Raw genomic sequence first — 26,388 nt, 5'->3', positions numbered from 1 at the left:
ATTTAGAGTCGCCTGACGTGGCGCATGCTAACTTAGAGTCGCTCAATGTGGTGCGTGCTAAATTTAGAGTCGCCTGACGTGGCGCGTGCTTATTTAGAGTCGCCTGACGTGGCGCGTGCTTATTTAGAGTCGCCTGACGTGGCGCGTGCTGATTTAGGGGCGCCCAACGTGTCGCGTGCTGATTTAGAGTCGCTTGATGTGGCGTGTGCTGATTTAGAGGCCCCTGACGTGTCGCGTGCTGATTTACCGATTAGATTTAGAGTCGCCCGATCAGGCGCGTGCTGATTTAGAGTCGCCCGATCAGGCGCGTGCTGATTTAGAGTCGCCCGATCAGGCGCGTGCTGATTTAGAGTCGCCGATCAGGCGCGTGCTGATTTAGAGTCGCCTGATCAGGCGCGTGCTGATTTAGAGTCGCCCCCGATCAGGCGCGTGCTGATTTAGAGTCGCCCCCCGATCAGGCGCGTGCTGATTTACAGTCGCCCCCGATCAGCGCGCGTGCTGATTTACAGTCGCCCCCGATCAGGCGCGTGCTGATTTACAGTCGCCCCGATCAGGCGCGTGCTGATTTAGAGTCGCCCGATCAGGCGAGTGCTGATTTAGAGTCGCCCGATCAGGCGAGTGCTGATTTAGAGTCGCCCGATGAGGCGAGTGCTGATTTAGAGTCGCCTGAAATGACACGTGCTAATTTAGGGCTTATAGTGTGAAATAGCCCTAAGAGTTGCTCGATCAGGCACATGCTGATTTTCATTAGTCCTAGTCGCTTGATTCTTCTTTTGAGTAATTTTCCCTACGTTCATTTTTTTTGTTTAAATAACCTGAACTCGGGCACAGGAAAGAAGGAAAACATAGGGAAATGCACCCTGTTTGTTTAGCCTGTCTAATCCCCCCCCCCCCCCCCCCCCCTTATCTTTGACTCATCACATGATCACTCAGCTATGTCAGCTGGCTGGCTCTCAAAGAAGCTAATTTGTAAACGCAGCATGTTATCCCTTTGTCTGCTTCCATGAAAGCAGGAAGTAGACACAGCAAATTTATTGCAGGATTTGTCAGCTGTAACAAAGAAATGTTTTTTCAAAGGTTATAATGCCGTTGCTTATCGTTTAGATCAGAGAGGAAGTTCTGAGTTCAGGTCCGCTTTAACCAGAGCCTCCACCCTTCTCAGGAGCTACTAGGTCCAGCATCCATTCATTAATGTGACACTCGCATTGAATGGTATCTCAGTTTGGTTACAGGGTTCTTCTCATTTCAAGTAGAGCACTAAAAACTGTTCCAAAGTATGGGGAGCACAGGGAAGAACACACAATGGGGGCATTTCAACCTGGAACTTTTAAATATGTTGCACGTAGCATTGTCCTTTATTGGCTACCCCTACTTTTTTGACCACTTAGTTACAGCTTCACCCCCCTCCCAAAGGAGAAAATCATTTTCTGTGACTACTGAGTTACATGGTGTGACTCCTACAACTACCACAACACAACAGACAGTAGAACAGAGAACAATGCATCTGCTCTGCTTTTCTGAGCATCTCTGCCCCAACATTGTGTTTTTACAGTTTGAAACGAACCTTATGCTTTTGTTGTTTTTGAGTCATGCAGCCAGTGAAGTTACATCAGAGCCAAAGCATCTGATCTGCATGCATTGCTCATCCTGGGCCAGTCACTTATCGTATTATAGGCAGAAGCATCAGCACAGAAGTCAAGTAACTATAACGGAAAATTGAATACTTACCTGCCGGTAATTTAACTTTCCAGATGTGTCCATGGCAGCACAATAGGGTTTAGCCCCGCCTCTTAACCCCCTCAGGACCTTATCTATAAATTGCTCCCTATCACTCCACCCCTCTAGTCTTAAACTCGGCATTACCGAATCTAGGGTGGGAGCGTTGTGCTGCCATGGACACATCTGGAAAGGAAAATTACCGGCAGGTAAGTATTCAATTTTCCGTTTTCCATATGTGTCAATGGCAGCACAATAGGGAGTTAACTAGCCAAGAAAACACAGGGAGGGATGAGGTGTAATGCTGAACAATTTATTCAAACACTCTCAACATGAACACTCAATACATTTTGACCAAACTGTCTGGTCGAGTTGGCCGCAGGGTCAACCCTATAATGCCTCATGAAGGTATTCACAGACGACCAACTGGCTGCCTGGCATACCTTCTCTGCCGACACTTTAGTAAATGCCGCCCACGATGCCGCCACACCCCTTGGGGAGTGTGCCGAGATCTGCTGTGGGGGAGTCATTTTATTAGCCTTATAAGCATTCTGTATAATAGTAACTATCCAGTTAGCTATTGTTCTTGAGGATGCGGGCTGCCCCTTCCTGTATCCCGTAGGTATAATAAACAGTCTTTCTGTTTGTCTAACTTCTCTGGTTTGTACTATGTAGTTCTTTAGGACATCTCCCACATCCAGGGGATGCGGAATCGATTCTTCTTCACCAATTAGGGTTGGTAATGTCCAGTGTTCTCCCCAGAATTTTTTTCCAGCCGGGTGGCATGAAAAAGTAGCCGGATGGCATGAAAAAGTAGCCGGGTGGGGCAATATGAGAGAATGCAGGACTGGTGCTTCTGTGTGCAACTCTGCTTATAGCATAGGAGAAGGAGAGCCGATGACAGCCGGGTGCTCATCAAAACTAGCCGGGTGGAGCACCCGGCTAAAAGAGCCTGGGGAGAACACTGAATGTCCATTCCGGATTAAAGTGGAAGACTGTTGACACTTTAGGGATAAAATGCTGGATTGGCCTCAGCACTATTCTATCTGGGAAGAAAGTCAAGAAAGGTTCTTGCCAACCTAGTGCCTGGATCTCGGAGACCCTTCTTGCCGATGACATTGCCACTAAAAAGACTGCCTTGTGTGTTAAATGTATTAGGGAACAGTCTCTAGAAGGTGAATATGGTGGCTTTGACAGATTATCTAAGACCAACGGCAAGTCCCATTTAGGAAATAGAGTTTTCCGAGGCGGTCTCTCCTTCATTACCCCTCTTATGAACTGGACTACTAGAGGGTGCAATGCCCACCTCTTGTCAGTTAGTGCCGAGATTGCTGATATCTGCACTTTTAATGAATTAAATCCCAGACCCTTGTCCATACCGGTTTGTAAGAACTGTAGTAGTTGAGTAATTTCTGGTTTTAATGGGTCAAAATTATAGTGCTTTGCAAATTCAACGAATTTTGTCCATACTCTTTGATAGTGACTATTTGTCGACGGTTTCCTGGCTTTTAGGATCGTGTTTATCACTTCACATGAGAACCCTAAAAGCTCCAACTTCCGCCTTTCAATTTCCAGGCCACTAGTTTTAAGCTGGACGGGTTGGGATGAAGTATAGGACCCTGCGACAGTAGGTCTGGAATTGCTGGAAGCATCAGTGGCTGTTGAAGTTTCATTTGCCACAATAACGGGAACCATGGCCTCCTCAGCCAGTACGGGATCACAGCTATGAGGGTGACATCTTCCCTGCTGAGCCTCATCAGTAGTTTGTGAATTAGTGGAGTAGGCGGGAACACATATGCAATGTTGAACGTCCACTCCGTTACTAGAGCATCTATTGCTAGAGCTGATGGTGTGTATCTCCTTGCAATAAAGTCCCTGCACTGGGCATTGGCTGGGGATGCCATCAAGTCCAGCTGAGGATGTCCGAGCTCTTGACATATCTGGAGATAGATTTCCTTGTTGAGACACCACTCGTTGTCGATATCGCGTCTGCTGAGGAAGTCCGCCTTCAAGTTTTCCGGGCCCGGAATATAGACCGCCGTTAACGTGTTGAACGTCTGTTCCGCTAGTTGGAAGATTGGTGACACTTCCTGAAGCAGTGCTATAGATCTTGTACCCCCCTGTCGCCTGATGTATGACACTGCTGTGCAATTGTCCATGCGCAATACTACGTTCTTTCCCTGTAAGTGTTGCCTGAATTCTGTCAAAGCTAACTTCGCTGCTCTGAGTTCCAGTATATTCGCCTGTGTATGTCCTTGTAGGGGGCTCCATCTGCCTTGAATGGACAGGGAATTCATTACTGCTCCCCAACCTCTCTGACTGGCGTCCGTGGTAATAGTGGTTTGACAGAGTATCTGTATTGGCATAGGTTTGGTGAGATTCTCCCTTTCTGTCCACCAAAAGACACTGCTCCTCATTGATGGAGTAATAAGTATCTGCTGACTCATCAGTTTGCTCTTCCACTGCACTAGGAATCCCTTCTGCCAATGTCGACAGTGCCATTGCGCCCACCTGACCATTGGTATGGTTGACGTTAGCGTTCCTAGGAAGCTGAGGCATTGTCTTGCTGTTAGTGTTGTCGAGGCTATTATGTTTCGTGACAAGTCCTGTATTCTGTCCTGCTTGTCTAGTGGCAGGCCGATTTGGTTGCGAACCGTGTGGAATTCTGCTCCCAAGAACCGGAATTGTTGGGACGGAACTAGCTGACTCTTGGACGTATTTATTTTCCATCCGAATCTCTGAAGCTCTGTTAGGAGTATCTGTCTGTGTTCCAGAATTTTTTCCCTCTGCTGATGTAATAATAAGAGATCGTCTAGGTAGTGGAACAGTCTGAGTCCCTTTAGCCTTAAACGTTCTATTAGAGCCAACAACACTTTTGTGAAGGTGCAAGGTGCCGTACAGATACCGAAGGGGAGAACACGGAATTGCAGGTGTGTTTCCCCCACGGCAAAGCGTAGGTAACTCTTGAAATCGACATGTATTGGTATATGGAGGTAGGCGTCTTCTAGGTCTATTGATACCGCCCAGTCCTGTATCATAATTACCCTGGTGATTGTCTGCAGTGTTTCCATCTTGAATCTCCTCAACAGTATATAGGAGTTTAGGCTTCTGAGATCCATTACCGGGCGTAGGTCCCCAGTCTTTTTCTTCACGAAGAATAGGGGCGAGTAAATCCCCCGTCCTCTCTCCTTTAATGGTACCTCTTCCACTGCTCTCTTGTTTAGTAACTCCTGTATGTAATCTGTAAGAATCTGCTGTTTCTGATCCGACTTTGGGCTATTTGTCAACTTGAAAATGTTTGGTGGTTTTTTTACGAACCTCCACTGATGATGCCCCTGTAGTATTACTTGTGTCACCCAGTGATCTTTTATCTCTTCCGTCCAGACTCTGCCGAAAGACTGTAGTCTTTCCCCCACTGGTAATGTCTGGACCGAGGAACCATCAAAAACTTTTCTGGGTTGTACTCGTCTGCGGGGTTTTCTTTTGTTTGTTCATCCTGTGAAGAGTTGTCTGGGTACTCCGCCACGTCCTTCTGTACTCTCTGCCGGGTCTATAGGCTGCTCCTTTGTATCGGCTTTGTTGGAAAGACGCTCTGGGGAAGAAACTTGGTCTTTTATTTTTACGTTCTTGCGGGATCATTCCACTTTTCCCCCCCCCGTTACTCGGCGAATCGCCACATCTATTTCCTCCCCAAACAGACTCTTCCCGTCAAACGGAATCTGACACCATTGCTGCTTCGATGACGGGTCCGCTGACCAGCTCCTGAGCCATAGTGCTCGTTTAGTTACCACTGAGTGGAGCATTGATCTGGCCGAACATCGTATTATGTCTACAGAAGCCTCCCCGACAAAGTCAGCCGTTAGCTTTAGGTCATCTAGTGCGGCGATGATCACTTCTTTGTCTGAATCAGCTTTTATTGCCTCCTCAGGGCCCTTTTCCACTAGCGCGTTTGCGCTAGCTGAATCGCAAAACCGCAAACCGCTAGCGATTTTACAATCGCTACGGTTTGCTTTTTAACATAGGAATCGCGGTAGGTCATTTCCACTACCGCGATTCGTTTTTTACTTGATCGCGCCGCGGAGCGACTTTTGCCGCGATTTTGCTATGCAGTGCATAGCATAGCAAAATCGCGGCCGCAAACGTCGGGAAAACGGCGGAATTGCGATTCAGCAATCGCTAGCGTTCAGCGCGAACGCTAGCGACTGCTAGTGGAAAAGGGCCCTCAATGTTATATATCCAAGCTTTCAAAGCCTCTGATACTGTAGTGAGAGCTATGGCTGGTCTGCACGCTGCTCCAGACGACAGGTATCCTTTCTTTAATTCTGCGTCCATTTTTCTTTCCAGCGGATCTTTAAGTCCTGCTGAGTCGTCTCTTGGCAACGTTACGTGCTTTGCTAGGCCTATAACAGAGGCGTCCCCTTTTGGTGGTTCGTCTAGGGAAGGTAGTTTACCCTCTTCCATCGGGTATAGTTTATTAAACTTGTTGGCCACTGACGTCTTTTTGTCTACTTTTTTCCATTCCTCAGGAAATATGTCTGCTATAGCCTTAATAAATGGAAAGGGTTTGGAAGATTTTTTCAGGTGGGAAAAATATTCTCTTTGGCTAGGCCCAGGTTCCTCCTGTAGCGGCTCGTCCTGCCATTCCATGGCTTCACGAATTGAATTGATAAAGGGCTGAACAAGTTTAAAATTGAAACCGACTTTGTGCAAATCCTGCTCTGTGTCGGATGTTTGCGCTGATCCTGCCTGGTCTGTTTGTTGAGATGGCGGTGGCGCCGGCAGATTAGCTATGTAATCATTCATTGTGTCTTTCACCGCCTCTTTGATCATCTTTGAGATATCTCTGGATTGTTCTGACTCTCTTGGCATTGACAGAAAGCAATCCTGGCAAACGAATTTTCCTGGCATAACGTTTCTGCCACAGGCCCAGCATTTTTTATCCGCCGAATGCTGAGATTCAGGCCGATTCGGTGATCTGTGGTGCCGTCTTCTAGATCTGGACCTAGATCTGGAACGCTCTCTGGACCGTGATCTATATCTAGCCGGTGAGCGTCTTTTATAATAGTAATGTTCTTCACTCCATGGCCTCTCACTAGGCGCTCGTGACCATCCTCTTCCCTGCTCTCTTGATCTGAAAGACAGACGTCAATCAGATTAGCTCTTTTCCTGTAATACAACAACCTACCTTATTCTTATATATATCTATACTCCTACCTAACAATCTGGATTTGATCCTCTAGAGGAATGTGGTCAGTGCCCAGCGTCTGTTGCCCACTGTATTCCGAACCTGCTAAAAATGTACATAGTGCTTTCAGAAACTTCGAGAAACTCAAGACATATCAAACACAGATTATCACAACCTAGCGTTTAAGCGACCAATCACATGCCACTTACAGTCCTCCATGCTGTAGTCAGCTACTACGCGTCCTCCGCTCACTCCAGCAGCGTGACACAGAGCAAATACGGAAGGAACGTTTTAAATGCTCTATCTCCGCCCCCCAGCCAATCAGAGAAGGCTGCACAATAGGCTGCTGAGCTTACCGGAAGACGGAAGTTGTGCTGGCCGGCCTGAACAGAGGCGGAACGCGCCTGGAACGCACGCCGACCCGACCAGACGTTTCCGGAAGTCCTCCGATGCGGAAATACAGTGGGACAAGCCTACCTGACGCTGTCTTCAGCGGCGTTTAGCCGCACACGGCATCCTAGCCATACGCCCGCAGGTAAGGCATAGTTTCAGAGCATTGCTCAAGGAATGGCTGTCTTTTAAAACGTACTGTGACCAGCAGCACCAAGCAGATCCATTGGATTAGCCTTGGTCCTCACACAGGAGAGCATGAACCTGTATGGAAGGATTGTTAGGCAAGGAGCATTACACCTAGGTCCTTTAGTAGGTAATGGCGAGGACAAAAGACTAGAGGGGTGGAGTGATAGGGAGCAATTTATAGATAAGGTCCTGAGGGGGTTAAGAGGCGGGGCTAAACCCTATTGTGCTGCCATTGACACATATGGATATCTTATATACTGAATTTTTTGGACTTTAAGACTCACTTTTTCCTCCCACAAAAGTGGGGAAAAAAGTAATTGCGTCTTATAGTCCAAATGCAGGGAGTTCCTGACTTGTGAACGTCTGCCAATATGAACCTCCAACCCACCGCAATGTCGGAACTCCCTGTACTATGCCCATGCAGATGAGGGCACGGGGACAAATGGCGGACACAGGGAGACACGAGGTATTAGGGGGCATAATCTACAAGATGCCCCTTCTCCATAGATGCACCAGGTTTAGTATATATGTTTACCTTAGTTTTTGTCCTCTAAACCTAGCTGCGTCTTATGGTCAGGAGTGTTTTATAGTCCAAAAATATTGGTATTTTTCTCACCTTAGGTTCCGTTTAAAGGTATAGGATCTGCAGATTTGAGCTGGAAGATAATATGCAGTGGTATTCTGTTAATAAATTGAAATAACCCTTTAAGTGATTGTTAAAGCGGTATTTTCACTATAAAAATCAAATTTCAACAACAACTGGTCTGAGTGTATTAAGTGATAAAGATGCTAATCCTGCATTTAAAACTTGCAAAACTTTTTTCGCTGTTATGGTTTGTAGTTATCAAATACTTTAGGAGCACTGGCCCTAGTACCAAACAGTGCCAAAGAGTTGAATGCTGGGAGTTCTTTTTATCTATATTATATTCCTCCTCTTCCATTTATTTCCCTGCCTAGCTGCTTATCAGAAAAACCCTCTGATTACTTGTGTTTACAAGCAAGGCTGAGGTGACTCAGTGATTGGATTTGTAAATAAAAAAAGACAGTGCAGTTGTTAGCATACACCTCAGTGGGAGTGTCTGAAGACTCTGGGAGATGGGCAGCTAATGAATACACAATGAGCAAGAGAAAGGAGAGGGGAAAACAAGAGTCAGGGAGGATATGATGTCAGCATTAGCTTGGCAAGATGGCCCCTGCCTAGAATAGGATTCTCTGCTTTTCCTTTATAAAATTCACAGGAATCATTACGTGGATAGCACAATACAACTGTTATGTAAGTAGAAGTAGTATTTATCTACTTATATATGTGTTTTTTATTTCTACGTTAGCATGGGTGTCGCTTGTTCTTTAACCTCCTGAGCGGTATGGACGAGCTCAGCTCGTCCATCACCGCCGGAGGCTGCCGCTCAGGCCCTGCTGGGCCGATTTTCTTCAAATAAAGTGCAGCACACGCAGCCGGCACTTTGCCAGCCGCGTGTGGTGCCTGATCGCCGCCGCTCTGCGGCGAAAGAGGGCCCCCCTAGCCGCCTGAGCCCTGCACAGCCGGAACAAAAAGTTCCGGCCAGCGCTAAGGGCTGGATCGGAGGCGGCTGACGTCAGGACGTCGGCTGACGTCCATGACGTCACTCCGCTCGTCGCTATGGCGACGATCTAAGCAAAACAAGGAAGGCCGCTCATTGCGGCCTTCCTTGTTTATTCTGGGCGCCGGAGGCGATCGGAAGAACGCCTCCGGAGCGCCCTCTAGTGGGCTTTCATGCAGCCAACTTTCAGTTGGCTGCATGAAATAGTTTTTTTTTAATTAAAAAAAAACCCTCCCGCAGCCTCCCTGGCGATCTCAATAGAACGCCGGGGAGGTTAAAATGATCTTCTTCTCTGCAATTCATGGCCTTTGTTCCTTATCAAATCACCCTCCATAGCATCCATTTGTAGTAAAGCGCATAATTGAATGTTGTGGGGAAGCTCAGCTGTGTCTGCATATAAAGGCATTAAGGTTGCCATACACAGGGCTGTGGAGTCAGTAGAAAAATCCTCTGAATCCTCAGGTTAGGTTTGCTCCGACTCTTCTAATTTGCATATTACAATCTTTTTGATTGAAAGTATGTAGCATGAAATGCATCTCTTAACTGCCATCGCTTAGGAATTTTAAAATACATCTGAAGTGAAAGGGATAAGGTGGCTGGCATGTTTATTCCCTTTTAAACAATACCAGTTACCTGGATATCTGGCGGATCTTCTGCCTCTAATACTTTTAGTCATAGACTAAAACTAGTCCTTGGTAAGAGTACTTGTAGAAGGTACAGACAAGAACAAAGAACATCTATCAGGCCCTAGGCAGTGTAACTGGGTACATGGAAGAGTGATGTACAGGTACTCTGCAGGAGACTGAAGGGATTCTTCCTCTATTACACATTCTTCATGTACAATCTGAACCAGGTTTATGGGTGATAGACAACACCTCTGTGTTCAATGTGCTCAGCATTCTCAGTGGATTCCCTGCAGCTCTGTGGGGAGTGCATATGTAGAGTATAGTACTACTGTGTACCAAAGTAAACCTGAGACAGATGAAATAACAGTTTTATACATACTTGGGGCTTCCTCCAGCCCCCTTCAGGCTAATCAGTCCCTCGCTGTCCTCCTCCGCCACCTGGATCTTCTGCTATGAGTCCAGGTACTTGAGCCAGTCAGCGTAGTGCGCAAGCACACACTCCGCTGCCGGGAGCGTACTACACCTGCGCAGCACTATTGCGCAGGTGCAGAATGCTCCTGGCTGTGGGAGCGGCACGCGGCCAGACTGCGCTGACTCAGGTACCCTTTAATTCGTAGTCCTCAAACCAAATTTTAACAACATATCAAATTATTTTATTTCATCAGCAAAGGGAGTGCATACATTTGCATAAACCAACATCAGTGCAGAATTATTTCCATCTCATTGACCATCTCTATTAGTGACACGGCTACACATCAGGCTTTATACTTACAGGATAGATGTTATTTAGTATATATAAGAGATTCCTGTGTACACATCATATATACAGTCACAATCAGATATGTGTATATCTGACTTTAAAAATACGGGGACTGCTTTATTGAACTAACTAGAGAGAGCTCTGTCGGCTGCCCATACACCGCAGGCTGATTCACAATCAATTTCAGCATGAAATCTCTTGGGAATTGGCCAAGCCCTCCGCCTCGCTGCTGCTCCCCAATGTATAAATGTGTGTGCATGTATACATTACCTGTCCTGTGTCGCGGTGCCCATCCGTCTTCCGAATCCGACGCTCTTCACTTATCCCTGTACACGGCGCTGGCATCACACACGTGCCGGCGTGCTATGCAATGGCGGCATGTATAGGACTAACGTAAGACTGGCAGATTCGGAAAGGCAGACGGGCACTGCGACACAGGACAGGTATGTATAAATGCACATACATTTATACATCAGGGGAACCGAGTCTGGGTTTTGTTGCATTCGTCGCTCGTCCCGATATCGCCCGCTGTTACTGCCACGCACTCGACTGACCGTGATGGCCCAACATCTTGTAGCATATCCTATCGATATACAGTATGCAACCAATTTCGTACTGAAATTTGTCGCATTGTTGATCGGGCATGCTGATTGGCAGCACCAATTTTCATCCGATTCTGAGTTTAATAGTCAAATCGGATGGTCGATCGGCCGCCATGTCGCCTGATGTATGACTACCTTTAGACTATCTCCGTTATGCAATATTCTGTATTCACATTGGTATTATAATCCGGTCTTGTACCCAGCACCCATTTGTTTCTCTTGTACCTACAGGTCTCTGAAAATGATACCATTCTCACAGTGAAAAGACTAGTGGAAGAAAAATTACAGGTACCAGTGTCACAACAAAGGTTACTGTTCAGAGGCAAAGCACTCTCAGGTGAGGACTACATAACAGATGCAGACACATAAAAGTCAGATGAGTCATAAAATAAGTACCTGGTTTGCATAGTCAGAATTCCTATATCCAAATGCTTAACCGTTGCCTGGACTTGGCTGCTTCCTGAAAGGGGAACTTCAGCCTAATCAAACATACTGTTATTAAAGTGAACCTCCGGACTAAAAATGGACTCAGCAGCACTGAAAAGGCTTTGTGTTTCTTTAACAGTTTCACAGCATCAGAACTTTGTTTCTCTTATACAAGCCTCATTTTTAGCTGCACAGAAGAAAACTGCCCGGGCTTTTTTTCCCTGATGCTGTGCAAAGCATGATGGGATTTCTGATTTTGTTGTTCTCGTTCTGCTGTTTTGGTGCAATTTTCTTGTTTTTACATTTTGAATTTGATATTTGAAGCCTAGCGCATGCAGCTGGGAGGGGTTATCAGGACACAGGACAGCTGGAACTGTGTCTCCTGCTCCTTGTCACCTCCTTTCAACCAAAAAGATGGCTGCCCCCATGACAAAGATGGCAGCCCCCATGAATCACAAACATTTGCCTGTTCTTTTAAAACAGGGTGGGTAAGAGATTATATTTCCTATCTATTCTAATTAACATAACTAATGTACCTTAATAACAGTATGTTTGTTTAGGCTGAAGTTCCCCTTTAAGTTACATTAGTTATGTTAATTAGAATAGATTGGTAATATAATCTCTTACCCACCCTGTTTTAAAAGAACAGGCAAGTGTTTGTGATTCATGGGGGCTGCCATCTTTATCATGGGGGCAGACATCTTTTTGGTTAAAAGGAGGTGACAAGGAGCAGGAGACACAGTTCCAACTGTCCTGTGTCCTGATTACCCCTCCCAGCTGCACACGCTAGGCTTCAAATGTCAAATTCAAAATGTAAAAAAAAAAACAAATTTGCACCAAAACAGCAGAAAGAGAACAACATCATCAGAAATCCCATCATGCTTTGCACAGCATCAGGGGAAAAAGGCCGGGCAGTTTTCTTCTGTGCAGCTAAAAATGAGGCTTGTATAAGAGAAACAAAGTTCTGATGCTGTGAAACTGTTAAAGAAACACCAAGCCTTTTCAGTGCTGCTGAGTCGATTTTTAGTCCGGAGGTTCACTTGAATGTGAGTTGTTCTTCTGAGGAAGCAGTGCTCAGTAACTGTTCATTATTTTAAGAGGCTTCTTACAGCATGCAGTGTGGCTTGTGGAAGGCAGGATAGAACCTTATAACTGCTACTTAAAAGAAACCAGAGAGGAAAAAAAATGCCAAGAAAACACAGGACTGAAAGTCCTGGCCACAACAATTAACAAGGGGCAGGTGGGAAATACTGGGCTGCATAAAAGGGAGAGAATAATTGCAGCACTTGGTGCTAATTCTGAACCGCGCATGCGCAGGACTGTCACGCCGGCCTGCGTGATGACGTGTAGCTGACCTTCAGTACTGCTGACCTTCAGCCCGAAAGTCACGGGTAACGGAGCCACCAGTAGGACCGGGAGAGGAGCCAGGAGGACCCCGGGGGGCCTCACGGCCTACGGTGGGCTGGAGGAAGCCCCAGGTAAGCCCAGTTTCATTTTTGACAGCTCAGGGTCCCTTTAAACCCCCCCTGGCGGTATACCCGAGCTCGGGCTGGGTTTCACTTACCCAGAGCGGTATTCCCTAGCGCTGCTATTTCCTGGGTCCCGCGCGCGATCGGCACTGCCAGCGGGACATCTCGCCTCCCCCCCCCCCCCCCCCTTCAGCCGCTGGGATCCCCTTCTGCTTCGCTCTTCTTCCGGGGATCCCCAGCGACCAATCAGGACAGCCGAGCGGCAGTTTGCGGCGTGATGTCGGGCGGCATGACGTCATCATGGGGGTGGAAAAAAAGCTATGCACTTTCTTTCGCCTGTGTGTATAGATAGATAGATAGATTTACTTGGATGTGCACCGCCGCTTGCTTCTTCCACATTGAATCGGTTGCTAGATTTGGTGAGTTGCACTCCATGGTCCAGAGCTTGCTACCTGTGCATAGCACCTACCTCCATCTTTCTGTTTATTCCTTATATGTGTGTAATAGCTACACCCCTCCACGTGATTCTGATCATATCATATAGGGGAGGTGGGGGATCAGCAAAGATCCTCACACACGTGTAGGACCCAGATTTTTAAATCTTTGGATGACATAAACCAACTATTTATATTGACAAATTACATTTTTATTGTAAATAAGGTATACTTTATCAATTTTGTACAGAAGTAGGGGCGTCCCTGAGACCACATTTTGTATATTGTATTTCCTAGTATGACTTCTTACAATATGAAATCTTGCAGTATATTCAAGTTTTGTAAGTATAAAAAAATAATACTGTACAAAGATATGCTAGAATTCAAAGCTGTAGATTGTCCATATAACTAAAACTAGTGATGGGCAGCTCAAAATATATAGGAGGTCCCTCTAGTGATGTCAGGGGCTGCATTTGAAGCCCTCTATATCTAGCAAGGTGACCACCTCTATCCTAGATTGGCAATATGCAGCCTTCAGGGAACACCATTATGACCCATCCACAGAGTCTGCTGCTCATTTTAGTGCCTTTCTTTAGTATTAGCGGGTGACTGTTATATCACCTAACATGGTGCCATTCTATGCCATGGGAAGAGGTGTGACTAGTGCACAGAGCATTCTGGAATATGGTTTGTTTGTTAGTAGTATAGGATCAGACTGCCACTCAGCCTCCCAACCATCTAACCAAAAATTCAAGATCATGAATGGAGGTGATGAGGAGTGAGGGGTAGTGTCTCCTCTGCAAGATGAAGACCATGTGGGGATCATTGTGGGAGTGGCTCATTATTCTATTAGAGAAGGTGGGCGGAAACAAGGGGGGGGGGGGGTCGTTTCTGGACATTGGCTTTGGAGTTAGTAAAGGGGTTAAGAAGTAGTAGCCCCTAAGGCCCCATTTACACTTAAAGAGAACCAGAGACAAAGCACCCTCGTGTATTTTACTACATTTATCAGTGGGAACATGACAGTAAACACCTACCCTGCTTTTAGTTTCATTCTTATCTGCTTAATTAGTCTGTTATCAGCTGTGATAAGAATCCCAGACTGAGCCTTCAGTCTAGGTTTGACCTGGAAACATTATAGCTGAGTCACTCTTCTGTGGAGTCTTTTCAAGCCAAAGCCTGCCCCCTTCTGTCTCAGCTTTGCTGCTTTGCATACTGAGAGCTCTGATGACATGGGAGGGGCTGCTTCTGCTGAGAGAGAAGCTCTGAAACAGACAAGTGTGGCTGCAATATGATCTGTGTGCTCTGTGTGCACACTGCATAGATAATGATGATGACTGCAGTTTCATTCCTATGAGAGACACTTCCTACAGGCAGCTGCACATAATACCAAAATGAAAGCACACAGATGAAAGGCTGCAGCAGCCTTTCTCATATAGCCTAGATAGCAGCCCAGTCTCATATAGCCTAGACAGCACATCCAGAACAACTCATAACCCGGAAGCAGAAGGGATATGAGCTGGCGGCCATATTGGATTTTTCCTGGAGCTATAATGGATAAAAAAACACTAAAAAGGGCACACCAGAGTGGCGAAATTATCAGGTAGAGCATTTATTCTTTACAAGCTATCGACTGATATGTTTATTTTGTGTGAAACATTAATCTCTGGTTCCCTTTAATCAGTTGGTACGGGGTTTTTTTTTTTCCTCCATAGCAGTGCATTATGAAAAATCTTTCAGTAAGGGCCTGCACACACTGCTGCGCTTGCGCTACGCTTTTAAAATCGCATGTGTTTTTTTAATTGCAGGGTCTTTTGAAAAATCATGCCAATCTTAAAAGCCTGAACACACTGGTGCGATGCTTTTTTTTCTATTCTCATGAAGGCTTTGCAATTTTAAAATCGCATGCGATTTTAAAAACGCAGCCCAAGCGCAGCAGTGTGTACAGGCCCTTATAGGACCACTTTCGTGAAAAAAAAGTAGGCAGTTAAAATATGACAGAACCGACAGGTTTTGGGCTTGTTCATCTCCTCATGGGGGATTCTCATGGTTTTCTTTGTTTTCAACAGCATTTCCTGAACAGCAGTTGCAAAGTGTTAACTGACTAAATAGTGTGCAAGAGATTAGGGCGGCTGGCTGGCATCTTACTATTTTGTCAGTTAAACTGCTGTTCAGGAAATGCTGTGGAAAACAAAAAACCTTGAGAATCCCCTATGAGGCGATGGACTGGCCCAAAGCCTGTCAGTTCTGTCAGATTTTAACTGACTACTTTTTTCGCGATAGTGGTCCTTTAAAACGCGTATAGTGTGAACTGAGCCATTGGGAAACATGGGCATTACTTTGAAAATCAGTTGTCCTTTCAATTATAACTGAGAGCAACTGGAAATGGGGCCTTACTGGCAGCTCCTGTAAATGAACAAGTGCCTGAAGAAAGAAGAGTCCACGCATGCAAAGCTTGTCCAGTTTTCTGTCTCGAGGGACGCACGTCGCCCACAGGCCACTATGATTCTCGCTCGGTTACATGTTTCTTCTTCGTCTGTCCTCCTCTGAGCATGAGGAGAGCTGCAGAGAGCTTACAAGACACTGCACCCAGGAATTGCTTGTACAATCATGTGATGCTGTGCCCTGGATCCTGTGTTGATATGTGACCTCACGCTGTACTGAGAAAAAACAGGAATAGCTGTTTGTGAATGGTTAAGTGTTAAAGTGAAACTCCACTATTGCTGAGAAGGCAGGGATAAATGACAAACCTTATTTTGGCTTGCCAACATGTAAATAGTGGTGGCCATTGAGATGCTAATAAATTACAGTTCATGCAAAATCTTATGTTAATTCTACAGCAAAAGTTTTCATCTTGGAATTCACGTAAACTAAAAATGATTAGAATCTCTTTAACTGTAGATGTGAGCATGTTAAATAGCCACAAGATCGTGTGTACAGAGAGTACCTGCAGCTAGTCAGCAGTTAGTCCAGGTGTAAAAAATGAGTAAACAGCTCCTGCTCTGTGCAGATGGCACTCTTGTGGTAAGATGGGAAATTTCTAGGCAGTCTAGAATCCACAAGGAGAGTGCAGATTAAGAAGTGACATTTCTGCATAAAAGTGCCCTCTAATGATCCAATCTTACCATTTCTACTTACGGTATTATAAGGGACTGCCTAAAGTATCCATTCAGTATATTCACTCAATTTACCCTTCAACTACATAGATTTTGTAAGATTGGACAAAAAAGATTGGATCATTAGTGGCCACCATTAGCCAGTTTTGTAAATTCATAAGTGGTTGCAAATTGGAAATATAGTTCTGGCAACATTAAATAGAAATGCATTATGGAGCTCTCATGTGTTTATAATTTTCACAGTTTTTTTGCGATGCTCCTGCCGCATCGCACTGCAACGCAAAATAACTCAGTCTTATCATGCATAGTGCCGCCCCCCACCCATTGACGTGCTCCCTGCTAGGCAGGAAGTATGTCACCGTTACTCCTGCTGGTCCGTGCAGGCGGGGTGCAATGCATTGCGCTCCGGAGTTTACATTTATTGCGTCACTCATAGACTTCCATTACCTCAAGCACCATGCATTAAGCACGGTGCTTGCAGTAACGCACTGCAGCCCTTGCATCGTATCAGATACTTCCGGTGCTTGGCAAAGCACTGGATTAGGTGTGAAAGTCTCCATAGACTTTCTTTTGCTTCCCATTGTGGTAAAGTAAGGTAACACAATGCAGCTTTTGACTCCTAGGGCTTGATTCACAAAGCGGTGCTAACAGTTAGCACCCTGGTAAAAAGCCCCTTATCACGCCTAAACTCAGTTTAGGCATGATAAGTTTAAGCGTGATAAGTTTAGGCGTGATAACTATAGCACCAACTGGGTTAGCACTGCAGTGCACAGCTGACCAAAAGTTTTGCGCTAGCAAAGTCTGGAGCGCGCGAAACGTTGCATAGAGTTTAATGGCGGTGCTTTGCACGCAGGACTTTGCACGCGATCTAAACTTATCACGCGTAAACTTATAACACCTAAACTTATCACGCCTAAACTGAGTTTAGGCATGATAAGGGGCTTTTCACCAGCGTGGTGCAATGGTTATCACGCCTAAACTCTTTTAGGCGTGATAACTGGGTTATCACCGCTTTGTGAATCGAGCCCCTAGTGTAAAAGGGGCCTCGATGAAAGTAAGGTTAAACTTTAAATTAGTATTTTTAAGGCTTTGTTTACATCTAAAATCGAAATCGCTGATGCCAGTGATTTTCGATTTTGTGAGTGTTTTTTTTCCCTCTCCGGGCGCTTACCTGCACGCTTTGATTTTTTTTGTATAGCGCTTTTCTAAGTGCTTTTGCAGAGCGATTTGTTCACTTCCTGACGCAAGTCAGGAGGTGAACTCTTTTACCAGGAACAATAATAAATACAATGTATTTATTAATGAAAGCGCTGGGGAAATCGCTATGCCAAGCGCTTTTTCAAGCGTTTTGCGATTTTTCCCTATACCTTCCATTATAGGGAAATCACCACAAAAATGGTACAGGAAGCGCTTTGGTGAGTGGATTGGAATTGAACCGCTCAGATGTGAATACTCTCATTGGGAATCATTGCACAAGTGCTTTTAGGGTTATTTTCAAAATCGATGGCGCTAAATAAAGGCAAAAACGCCCTAGGTGGGAACAAGCCCGAAGTCTTGCCCAACTAATAAGCACAAAACGTTTGCTGGAAAAATGTATTTAAGTACGAGGCACTCCCTCAATGGCTGCATCAGAACCTTAAACGTTTGGATAAATGAATATGTAAGAGAAGCACACCCACAGAGCTAAATTTAAAATTCCATTTGAATATCCACATGTAAAAGACTTCACATATGTTTATCCCACCCATATGTTTAGCATGGATGAACAGAATGCAGCATCGATAAATACGTAAGCTATGGTGAACATAGACCATCCCATACTGTGGAAACAAAGCAATATTCACTATATGCAGAGTTAGTATACAGTGACAACAGCAGAAAATGTTATCTATGCATAAAACAATTTACCAGAAACCTGCAGAAAAACAGAATCTTTTCCACTTTCACATTTGTAAACATTTTAGATTTTTGGCCAAAGACATTCTTTTTTTTTTTTTTTTTTTTTCCTTCCCCAACATTGAAACATTGAAACAACATTTTATTGAAAATATTTGTCACATATCCTACAAAATATGCAATCACTAAATCACAATATATTGAACTTGTGCTTTTAACAAGGCCGAAACAAGGCCACAAAACCCATGAAAATTAGTGCCAATATACGTATAAAAGAGACAAAACATGAGATATGCATTAATGTTTCGTGTAGATTTTATTTATGGGTAAAAATCCAACAATCAAGCCTATGAAAGATATAGGGAAGATCAGAACAGATATTTAAGTCTAATAAAGACTTTTCATATCAAAAATTATCTTTAGCAGATCTACAATTTTCTGAGGTGTGGGAAGATCCCTTGATTTCCAAGTAGATACTATCAGATGTCTAGTGATACATAACACTTGGGAGATCTTTACAGTGGACCAGAACTCTTGCACAGGACAGAAGGACAACCTAGAGAATGCACGCATTTAGTACATTTATGTATTTAGAAAGTTTACCCTGTCTAATTTCCCCCTCATCTGTGTTTAATCACAAGTTTCAATTTGATCTCTCAGCCTTGTCAGCTGGCTGCCTCGGCAGAGAGCTCATTTATAAACACAGGATGTTAACCCTATGTCTGCTTCCATGAAAGCATGAAGTAGACACACTTCAGATTTATTGCAGGGTTTGTATCGGCTGTAACAAATGTTTTTCTTCAAAGATTGCTTATCTTTTAGAGCGGAGAGGAAGTCCGGAGTTTGTTTACTTTAAACGCGTTTCTATTGCGAAATAGTCAAGACCTACATGTAGTAGAACTAGTTTAGGAGTAAGAGTGAAATATGTCCAGACATTCAGCTTTATATAGTCCACAATTTCATGCCATAAGGTCATCATTTTCGGGAATACCATATAATGGCCTCAATTCACTAAGATCATGCTGGAGATAATAAGGCAAGAGAAAACTTGCCCACCACACAGTGAGAGAGTTATCTGATCTCTTCATTCCTTAAAGAGACACGGAAGCAAACTAATTTTGCCCATTTTACCTTATAATTCGCTTCAGTGCTCTCATGACAAGTAAACTGCTGCGTCCCCGCCGCAAAACGAGGGCTGCAGAGCCCCCAAATCCCCGGGGGGCAATTCAGACGGAATTTCCTGGAAGGACAGAGCTTTCAAGCTTAGTAAATTGAGGCCAATGTGTTCTAGGGTAACCCCATATCTTCCAGCAATCAGGCGAATATTCTTTGGCATATGTAAATATACCTAGTGGGGATAATTACCAGTGATATTTTCAGAAAAGTCTTCCACACAGGCCCAGTGCACAACAAAAACCTCTAGCAGATCTGCAGAATGCTAGAGGTTTTTGAAACAGATTTCAGAGCTATTCTAGGCATGTTTAGAGACGTTTTCTAAACATGCCTAGCGTTTTTTGGAGCGTTTTTGTATAGCACATTTCAAATATTGTTACAGTAAAGCTGTTGCTGAACAGCTTCTGTAACAAAAACGCCTGGAAAACCGCTCTGATTTAGCATTTTTCAGAGCGGTTTTCCACTTTCCTATACTTTACCATTGAGGCAGAAATGCCTCAGAAATCTAAAAAATGCTGCAGCCCCTGAGTTTGCGTTTGTGGGAAAAAACGACCCTCTCTGGTGTGCACCAGCCATTCACTTTCATTAGCCAAGCGGTTTTGCCCCTGCAAGCGTTTTAAAAAACGATCCAGAACCGCTCTGGTGTGCACCAGCCCAGAGTGACACATTTTGAGTACTTGGAGATGTTGGAGGAGGCCTGTTTCAATTGGATTAAAAATCGAATTGTCTGTGGTAGGAATCAATTTTTTTCTGAATTGATTCATTTCAGAAAATTGATCATTTTGGAACATTGGGTAGAAGTTAATGCCCAACTAAAGGTAGTCCTGTTCAGTAATAAGGCCATAGCTGAATTGCCGCATCCCCACAGCACAGCGATCAAGAATACCCCCGAAATCCCCGATGCAAAATTTGGGGCTCCTTCCGTGAAAAGACCGTTGAACTCTCACAACTGCTTGCTGCTGCCTGGTAAATGCTCAGTGCTGCTTGGTAACTGCTCACTGAGTGCACAGTTCAGCTGCCCATGTGAAAGGACCCTTAGTTTCCTGCATAAAATACAGTAGCTATAATGCATTCATTGCATTGGCATTTACCAGCCCTACTTTATTGTATGCTGGAGAAATTTGTAATTTTTACCTTGATGACAATACTCTGTGACAAAAGCAAGCAGGATAACTGGATGGATAATAAACAGTAGAGAACCAAGTTTTTATTGAACGTTACGCCAGACTACAATTTTACTTTATCCATGTATATATCTTAAAGGACACATCCAAGCTGTTTAAAAATAAAAAAAATCCACTTACTTGCAATATCGCTGGCGATTTATAATGTGAACAAGGCCTAAAGATCACCTGAAGTGAGGGATATTGAGGCTGCCTTATTACCAGTTGCCTGGCTGATCTGCCTAACCTCTGTCTCTAATACTTTTAGCCATAGAACCTGGAACCAGCATGCAGATCTGGTGCTCTGACTGAAGTCTGACAAGATAAGTTGCATGCTTATTTCAGTTGTGTGATCCAGATACTACTGCAGCTAAAGAGATTAGCAGGGCTGCCAGGCAACTTGTATTGTTGTTTAATAAATATGACAGCCTTCATATCCCTCACACTTCAGGTGTACTTTAAAGAGAACCCGAGGTGGGATTTCATTATGTTAGTGGGGCACAGAGGCTGGTTGTGCACACTAACACCAGCCTCCGTTGCCCCATGGTTTGCCTCCAGGACCCCCCTGCGCGCCGCTATACCCCCCGCAGTGCTGGCGACACGCAGCGTGTCGCCAGCACAATGTTTACCTATGTGCTGTCTGTTAGCGCCGCTCCCCCGCCTCCTCTGTATCGGCGCTACCCGCCCGCGACCCTTCCCTCCCGCTGATTGGAGGGAAGGGACGCGGGCGGGTAGCGCCGATACGGAGGAGGTGGGGAAGCGGCGCTGACTGACACCGCATAGGTAAACTTTGTGCTGGCGACACGCTGCGTTTCGCCAGCACTGCGGGGGTATAGCGGCGCGCAGGGGGGACATGGAGGCACACCATGGGGCAACGGAGGCTGGTCTTAATGTGCACAACCAGCCTCTGTGCCCCACTAACATAATTAAATCCCACCTCGGGTTCTCTTTAAGGGCAGCATACACTAGGATGGATATGTCAGTGAGGAGAAGTTTAGGCAGTGACTTCTATTATGATACTGATCACAATTGTGTAAAGGTGCCATCCACTTATAGATTTCCAGCAGATTCGACCATCAGATAGATTCCTGTCAGATGCCTGTCAGGTCAAATCTGACAGGAATCTTATCTGACGTATGTCACGCACTAGGAACAGAATTCCAATAGATTTCACAATGAAATCTATTGAAAATCCATCGAAATGCAGCGTCACACTATTTGATCCAATGCAACTCTATGGGCCATAAATCTGCACCAGCCACTGATCGACCTAGATCTTCTGTCCGCCCCATCAAATTATTCAATCGAATTTGGCCTGAAATCGATTGATCGATCATGCTGCCTGCTGCATCAATTTCTAGCCAATTCGATCAGAAAAATCGAATCGCCCGTATATCGATGGCAGAAAGCAATGTGTATGGCTAGCGTAAAGAGAAACCGTAACCAAGTATTGAACTTCATCCCAATCAGTAGCTGATACCCCATTTCCCACGAGAAAACTTTTCCTTTTCTCAAACGGATCATCAGGGCGCTTTGTATGGCTGATATTGTGGTGAAACCCCTCCCACAGTGTGATGTCAGCGCCTCACAGCACTGAGGTTCTGACATCACACTGTGGGAGCCTTGTTGCATTGTGGGAGATAACAGCTGTTTGCAACTACCAAAAAAGCAAGCAGCAGCTACTTTCACTGACATCACCTGCCAGCAGTAAAAATGTCACCATGTGATAAATGTCAGAATGTAAATCAGGGAGGGGAACGATTTTACAATGGACAAACACTGACTAAATCATTTTTACATAATTATTACGTCATTTTAACTGGAGTTCCATTTTAAGAAGAATTGTAATTGGTTGGATTCCTGAACTCGGCAAATACTGCAGTCTTATTACAGAATGCTGAGGCTGCGCAATCACCCTGCACAAAAACAGATCACACAAGTGCATTTTGCACAGGATGCTTCAACTGCCAATTTACAGGATATTTTTTGACCATTTTATTTTTCATTGTGTAGTTTCACTAATAAATCATTTCACGATTCCTTCTTAGATGAACATATTTTGTCCTATTACTCCATCGGACCCGACTCGAGGCTGAACCTGATGGTGAAGGAACGGCCGTCCCCTGAGGCTGGAGGAAACGCAGTATGGAAATCACTAGCTGTCATCCTGGGAAAACACTTTGCCCCCTCAGATGCAGAGAGGATTCTGGAATTTGTACAGAAGGTGAGGCGGTAAATTAATTAAGATGAATCTGTAGTGGGTCACTGTGTACCTGTCTGTCAGTAAAGCAGCACTCCAGGCACGGATCAGTTCATTTCGGTGCGCGGCTCTGGGAGCAGAGCGCCAAAACTGGGCGCCGTCATAGCGCCAGTGCTATGATGCGCGCCCCGCGAAGCTGTAATTCGGGGCTTTGGTAGCTCCCAGATCCCAAATTACATCTCCCTCTGATTTGCAACAACTCGGAGGGGGAATAGTATTTAACGCCGCCTCGGAGTTTAGCGGTAGTGGGGAAAGTAGTCATTCGGCTCTCCCTGCGCTGAACTGAGCGGCGCCGAAATAATATGTACCCCTCCAGGCAGACTTGCTACCTCAGCAGCACTGGCTGCTGCCACATTGTGGGCTGTACTGTGCCTGGACAAGTTCCAAAGGGCCCATTTCCACACAGTGCTGGCATACATCTTGCAAGGCACAAAGCCGGCACAGCTGTGATGCAAGACACATCCGACTTAATAGAGAGATTTGGATGAGAAAAAAAAATGCAGCATTGCTGGCTGTGTGTCTTCCCCTCATCAAAGCACGCACACACACACTATAGATTTCAGCAGGCTGCTGTTCTTCATCCGAATTGCATGTAGCGAAACCTTGTGAATTTGCAACAGTGGAAATGGGCCATAGTCAAGTGGGCTATCTCTTTAGCCTTGCAGTGCTGGGTCCCCGCTTCGAATCCCAGCCAGGGCACTATCTGCATGGAGTTTGTGTGTTCTGCATGTGGGTTTCCTCTGAAAAGTTAATTGGCTTCCCCTTAAATTGGCCCAAGACTATGGTACATACATACACTACATGATACATACATAGACCTATAACTATGGGAGGGATTAGATTGTGAGCCCCTCTAGGGACAGTTAAGTGACAAGACAATATTCACTGTACAGCACTGCTAAAGATGTCAGCGCTATATAAATACAAAAATAAATCATAATAAAGTGGGAATTGCATTGTGGACTGAACTAACAAATTCCTCCTCACTCACCCCCTGACGGCTACCTGGCCTGTGTATTGACAGAGAGATCTGGCACTGACATCCATCGCTATGGAGTAGAAGGGGTGTGGCTAGAGCAGGTGGAGGTGTGTCATGGGTAGGAAGAAATGAGGCTTAGGCCAGGAAGGCGGTTCTTCCAAAACTAGAATAGAGCTGGTCAATGAGATGGTATTAATTCTGGCTTGCATGCAAATTTTATGCAGGTCAGAATCTATGTGATGTGTGCCACACACTAGGACCAGATTTCCAATAGATTTCAGAATGAAATCTAATAGAAATCGATCTAAATGCATTATTGGACCATTAGATCCAATGCAACTCTATGGGCAATCAATCTTTTCTATCCAGTCAGATAGATCAAATCGATTGAAATCGGCCACAAATCAATCAATCGGCTGATTTGATAGAATCGATTTTCGATCGATTCAATAGAATCGAATGATCGATCGATGGCTGAAATCGCACAGTGTATGGGCCCCTTAAGCGCTGCAATGTCACGCGATAGTACGAGACTAGGAGTCCTGCAATGTCATATAATCAGATGCTTACCTTTGTACACTCTGCTAAATATGGGGAAAGCTTCATTAGGATCTACAGTATAGGCTTCCCCTGTCTGTACCTTGTCGAGAATGTAGTAAATATCACTGACAAGCAAAGTACAGCCATAAAAGTTTTCCTGGCAGAATACAACTTCTGAGGAGAAGAAGGAGATAGGAAAAGGTCAATAGCTCATGTATTTCTACTCAGGAACACTTAATAGACCTCCACTGAGCAGAGGCAACAAAACATTCAATCTACTTTGTAAATGTTTAAATATAAAATAAAACCATAAAATATCTAAAAAAAAAAAAAAAGGCATATTTAAGAGTAGGAGGATTAATACAATTGTTTTTCTCATCAGTTTATTTTCACCTCGGGTTTCCTTCAAAGAGGAGCTGTCAGCCATACTATCTCAGGAAAAAAAAACCAAATATATAAGTAGATAAATACTTGCTCTACTTACATAACACATGTATTGCACTGTCCACGTTATGATTCCTGTGAATTTTATAAAGGAGAAGTAGAGAATCCTATTCTAGACAGTTTCCATATTTACTGTGGCTATTTTGAAGCAAGTCCTGATGTAATATCCGCCCTGCCTGATTTGTCTGCCCTTCACTATAGAAAGTGCATTGTTTCACCCTGAGAAATTTTGGCCAATCAGAGAGGAACCGAGGTGTGGGAGGGGAAAACAGGAGGGAAAGAGGCGTCAGACAATCAGGCTGCATTAATTAAGTCTGAGGGGAAGTAGAGAAGCAAAAAAAGACAACCCAATTTGTGTACCAAATTTTCTGCGTACCTAATAAGTCATGTAAACTGTGGAATGATAATTTATCAAGAAGAAAAGTAATAGTGATTTTAACTTTTGGATTGCCTGTTTAGCATCCTTATTACTTGTTTACCAGATAAAAATAAAGAATTTATTTTTTATTTTATGCCCGACAGTTATTCTTTAAGCCTGTTCAATACCAGGGCTGTATAGTCTGAGTGGAGCAATTTTGGGGTACCTGGACTCTGAGGGCTTTTTCACACCAGAGCCCTTTTTCAGCGTTTCAACCAAGGTAAAGGGAAAGCCCATAGACTTTCATTTTACCTTTCACACCCGACGCTGAGTTTCAATGCGTTGCGGTACGACGCATCCCGGCGCATTTTATCGTCGGGTTAATTGATTCTACCGCCGCTACTCAGCGTCGCACCGCAGATTCCCGACGACAGCCGCTGGCTAGTAAAACACGTGCAGGAGAACGGCTCCTGCACGCTTTGTCAGATGTGAAACCGGCCTAAGACTTTATAAGCGGAGGCGGATGATTTTTGTACCCGCACCTGCAAGGGCTGTAGCTTTGGAGCAGTTGTGGATACCTGGAGTCCACTGTTCAGTACTACATCAAGTAACTTGTATTGGCTTCCTGCATGTAACCATCTCATTCTTGCTCTGTCTCCCTTTAGGATTATGAGCGCAGCCTGTCACTACTGAGTCTGGATGACATTGAGCGCCTGGCTACACGTATTCTGCACCCACAGCTACCAGAAAGCATAGACCTTGGATTTCTGGACTGACCCCTTCCCATCCTTCACAAACTCCTTGTTTCCCAGCCCTTCTTGTCTCTGAATCACATCACAGTTTCAATAAAACACAAAATCACCAGGTGCTTAGTGAATGATTTTATTTGAGGGATCTGGTCTGTTCCTCGGCACTTACAAGACAAAGAAAGAGGAACAAGAACAACACAGTCTCCATGACAGATCATTCCCATTTTAATAATCATTTGGCACATTGGCAAATACATAGCAGTTTGTGTAATGCAGTAGTGATTATGCCAAGCCCAGAGCAACCAATCCTCAATCATTGCTGTGATATGGAATTTT

The 26,388-nt window shown here is 44.8% G+C and overlaps 1 protein-coding gene across 2 annotated transcripts in view; it reads left to right on the top strand.

Moving 5' to 3' along the window:
- UBL4A (ubiquitin like 4A) overlaps positions 1-26,167 on the top strand; it is a 32,907-nt gene extending 6,740 nt beyond the window's left edge. For both annotated transcript variants that reach the window (XM_068248402.1, XM_068248400.1), the window contains exons 2-4: positions 11,280-11,385; positions 22,771-22,946; positions 25,969-26,167. In XM_068248402.1, coding sequence (XP_068104503.1) covers positions 11,280-11,385; positions 22,771-22,946; positions 25,969-26,079 — 393 coding nt within the window. In that variant the 3' untranslated portion in view covers positions 26,080-26,167. The remainder of the gene's footprint in view (positions 1-11,279; positions 11,386-22,770; positions 22,947-25,968) is intronic.
- The last annotated feature ends 221 nt before the right edge of the window (positions 26,168-26,388 follow it).

This window comes from Hyperolius riggenbachi, chromosome 8, assembly GCF_040937935.1.
Source record: "Hyperolius riggenbachi isolate aHypRig1 chromosome 8, aHypRig1.pri, whole genome shotgun sequence".
NCBI classification, from domain to species: Eukaryota; Metazoa; Chordata; class Amphibia; order Anura; family Hyperoliidae; genus Hyperolius; species Hyperolius riggenbachi.
Note: the sequence above shows the minus strand (reverse complement) of the source record. Positions and strands in the feature narration are given on the sequence as shown.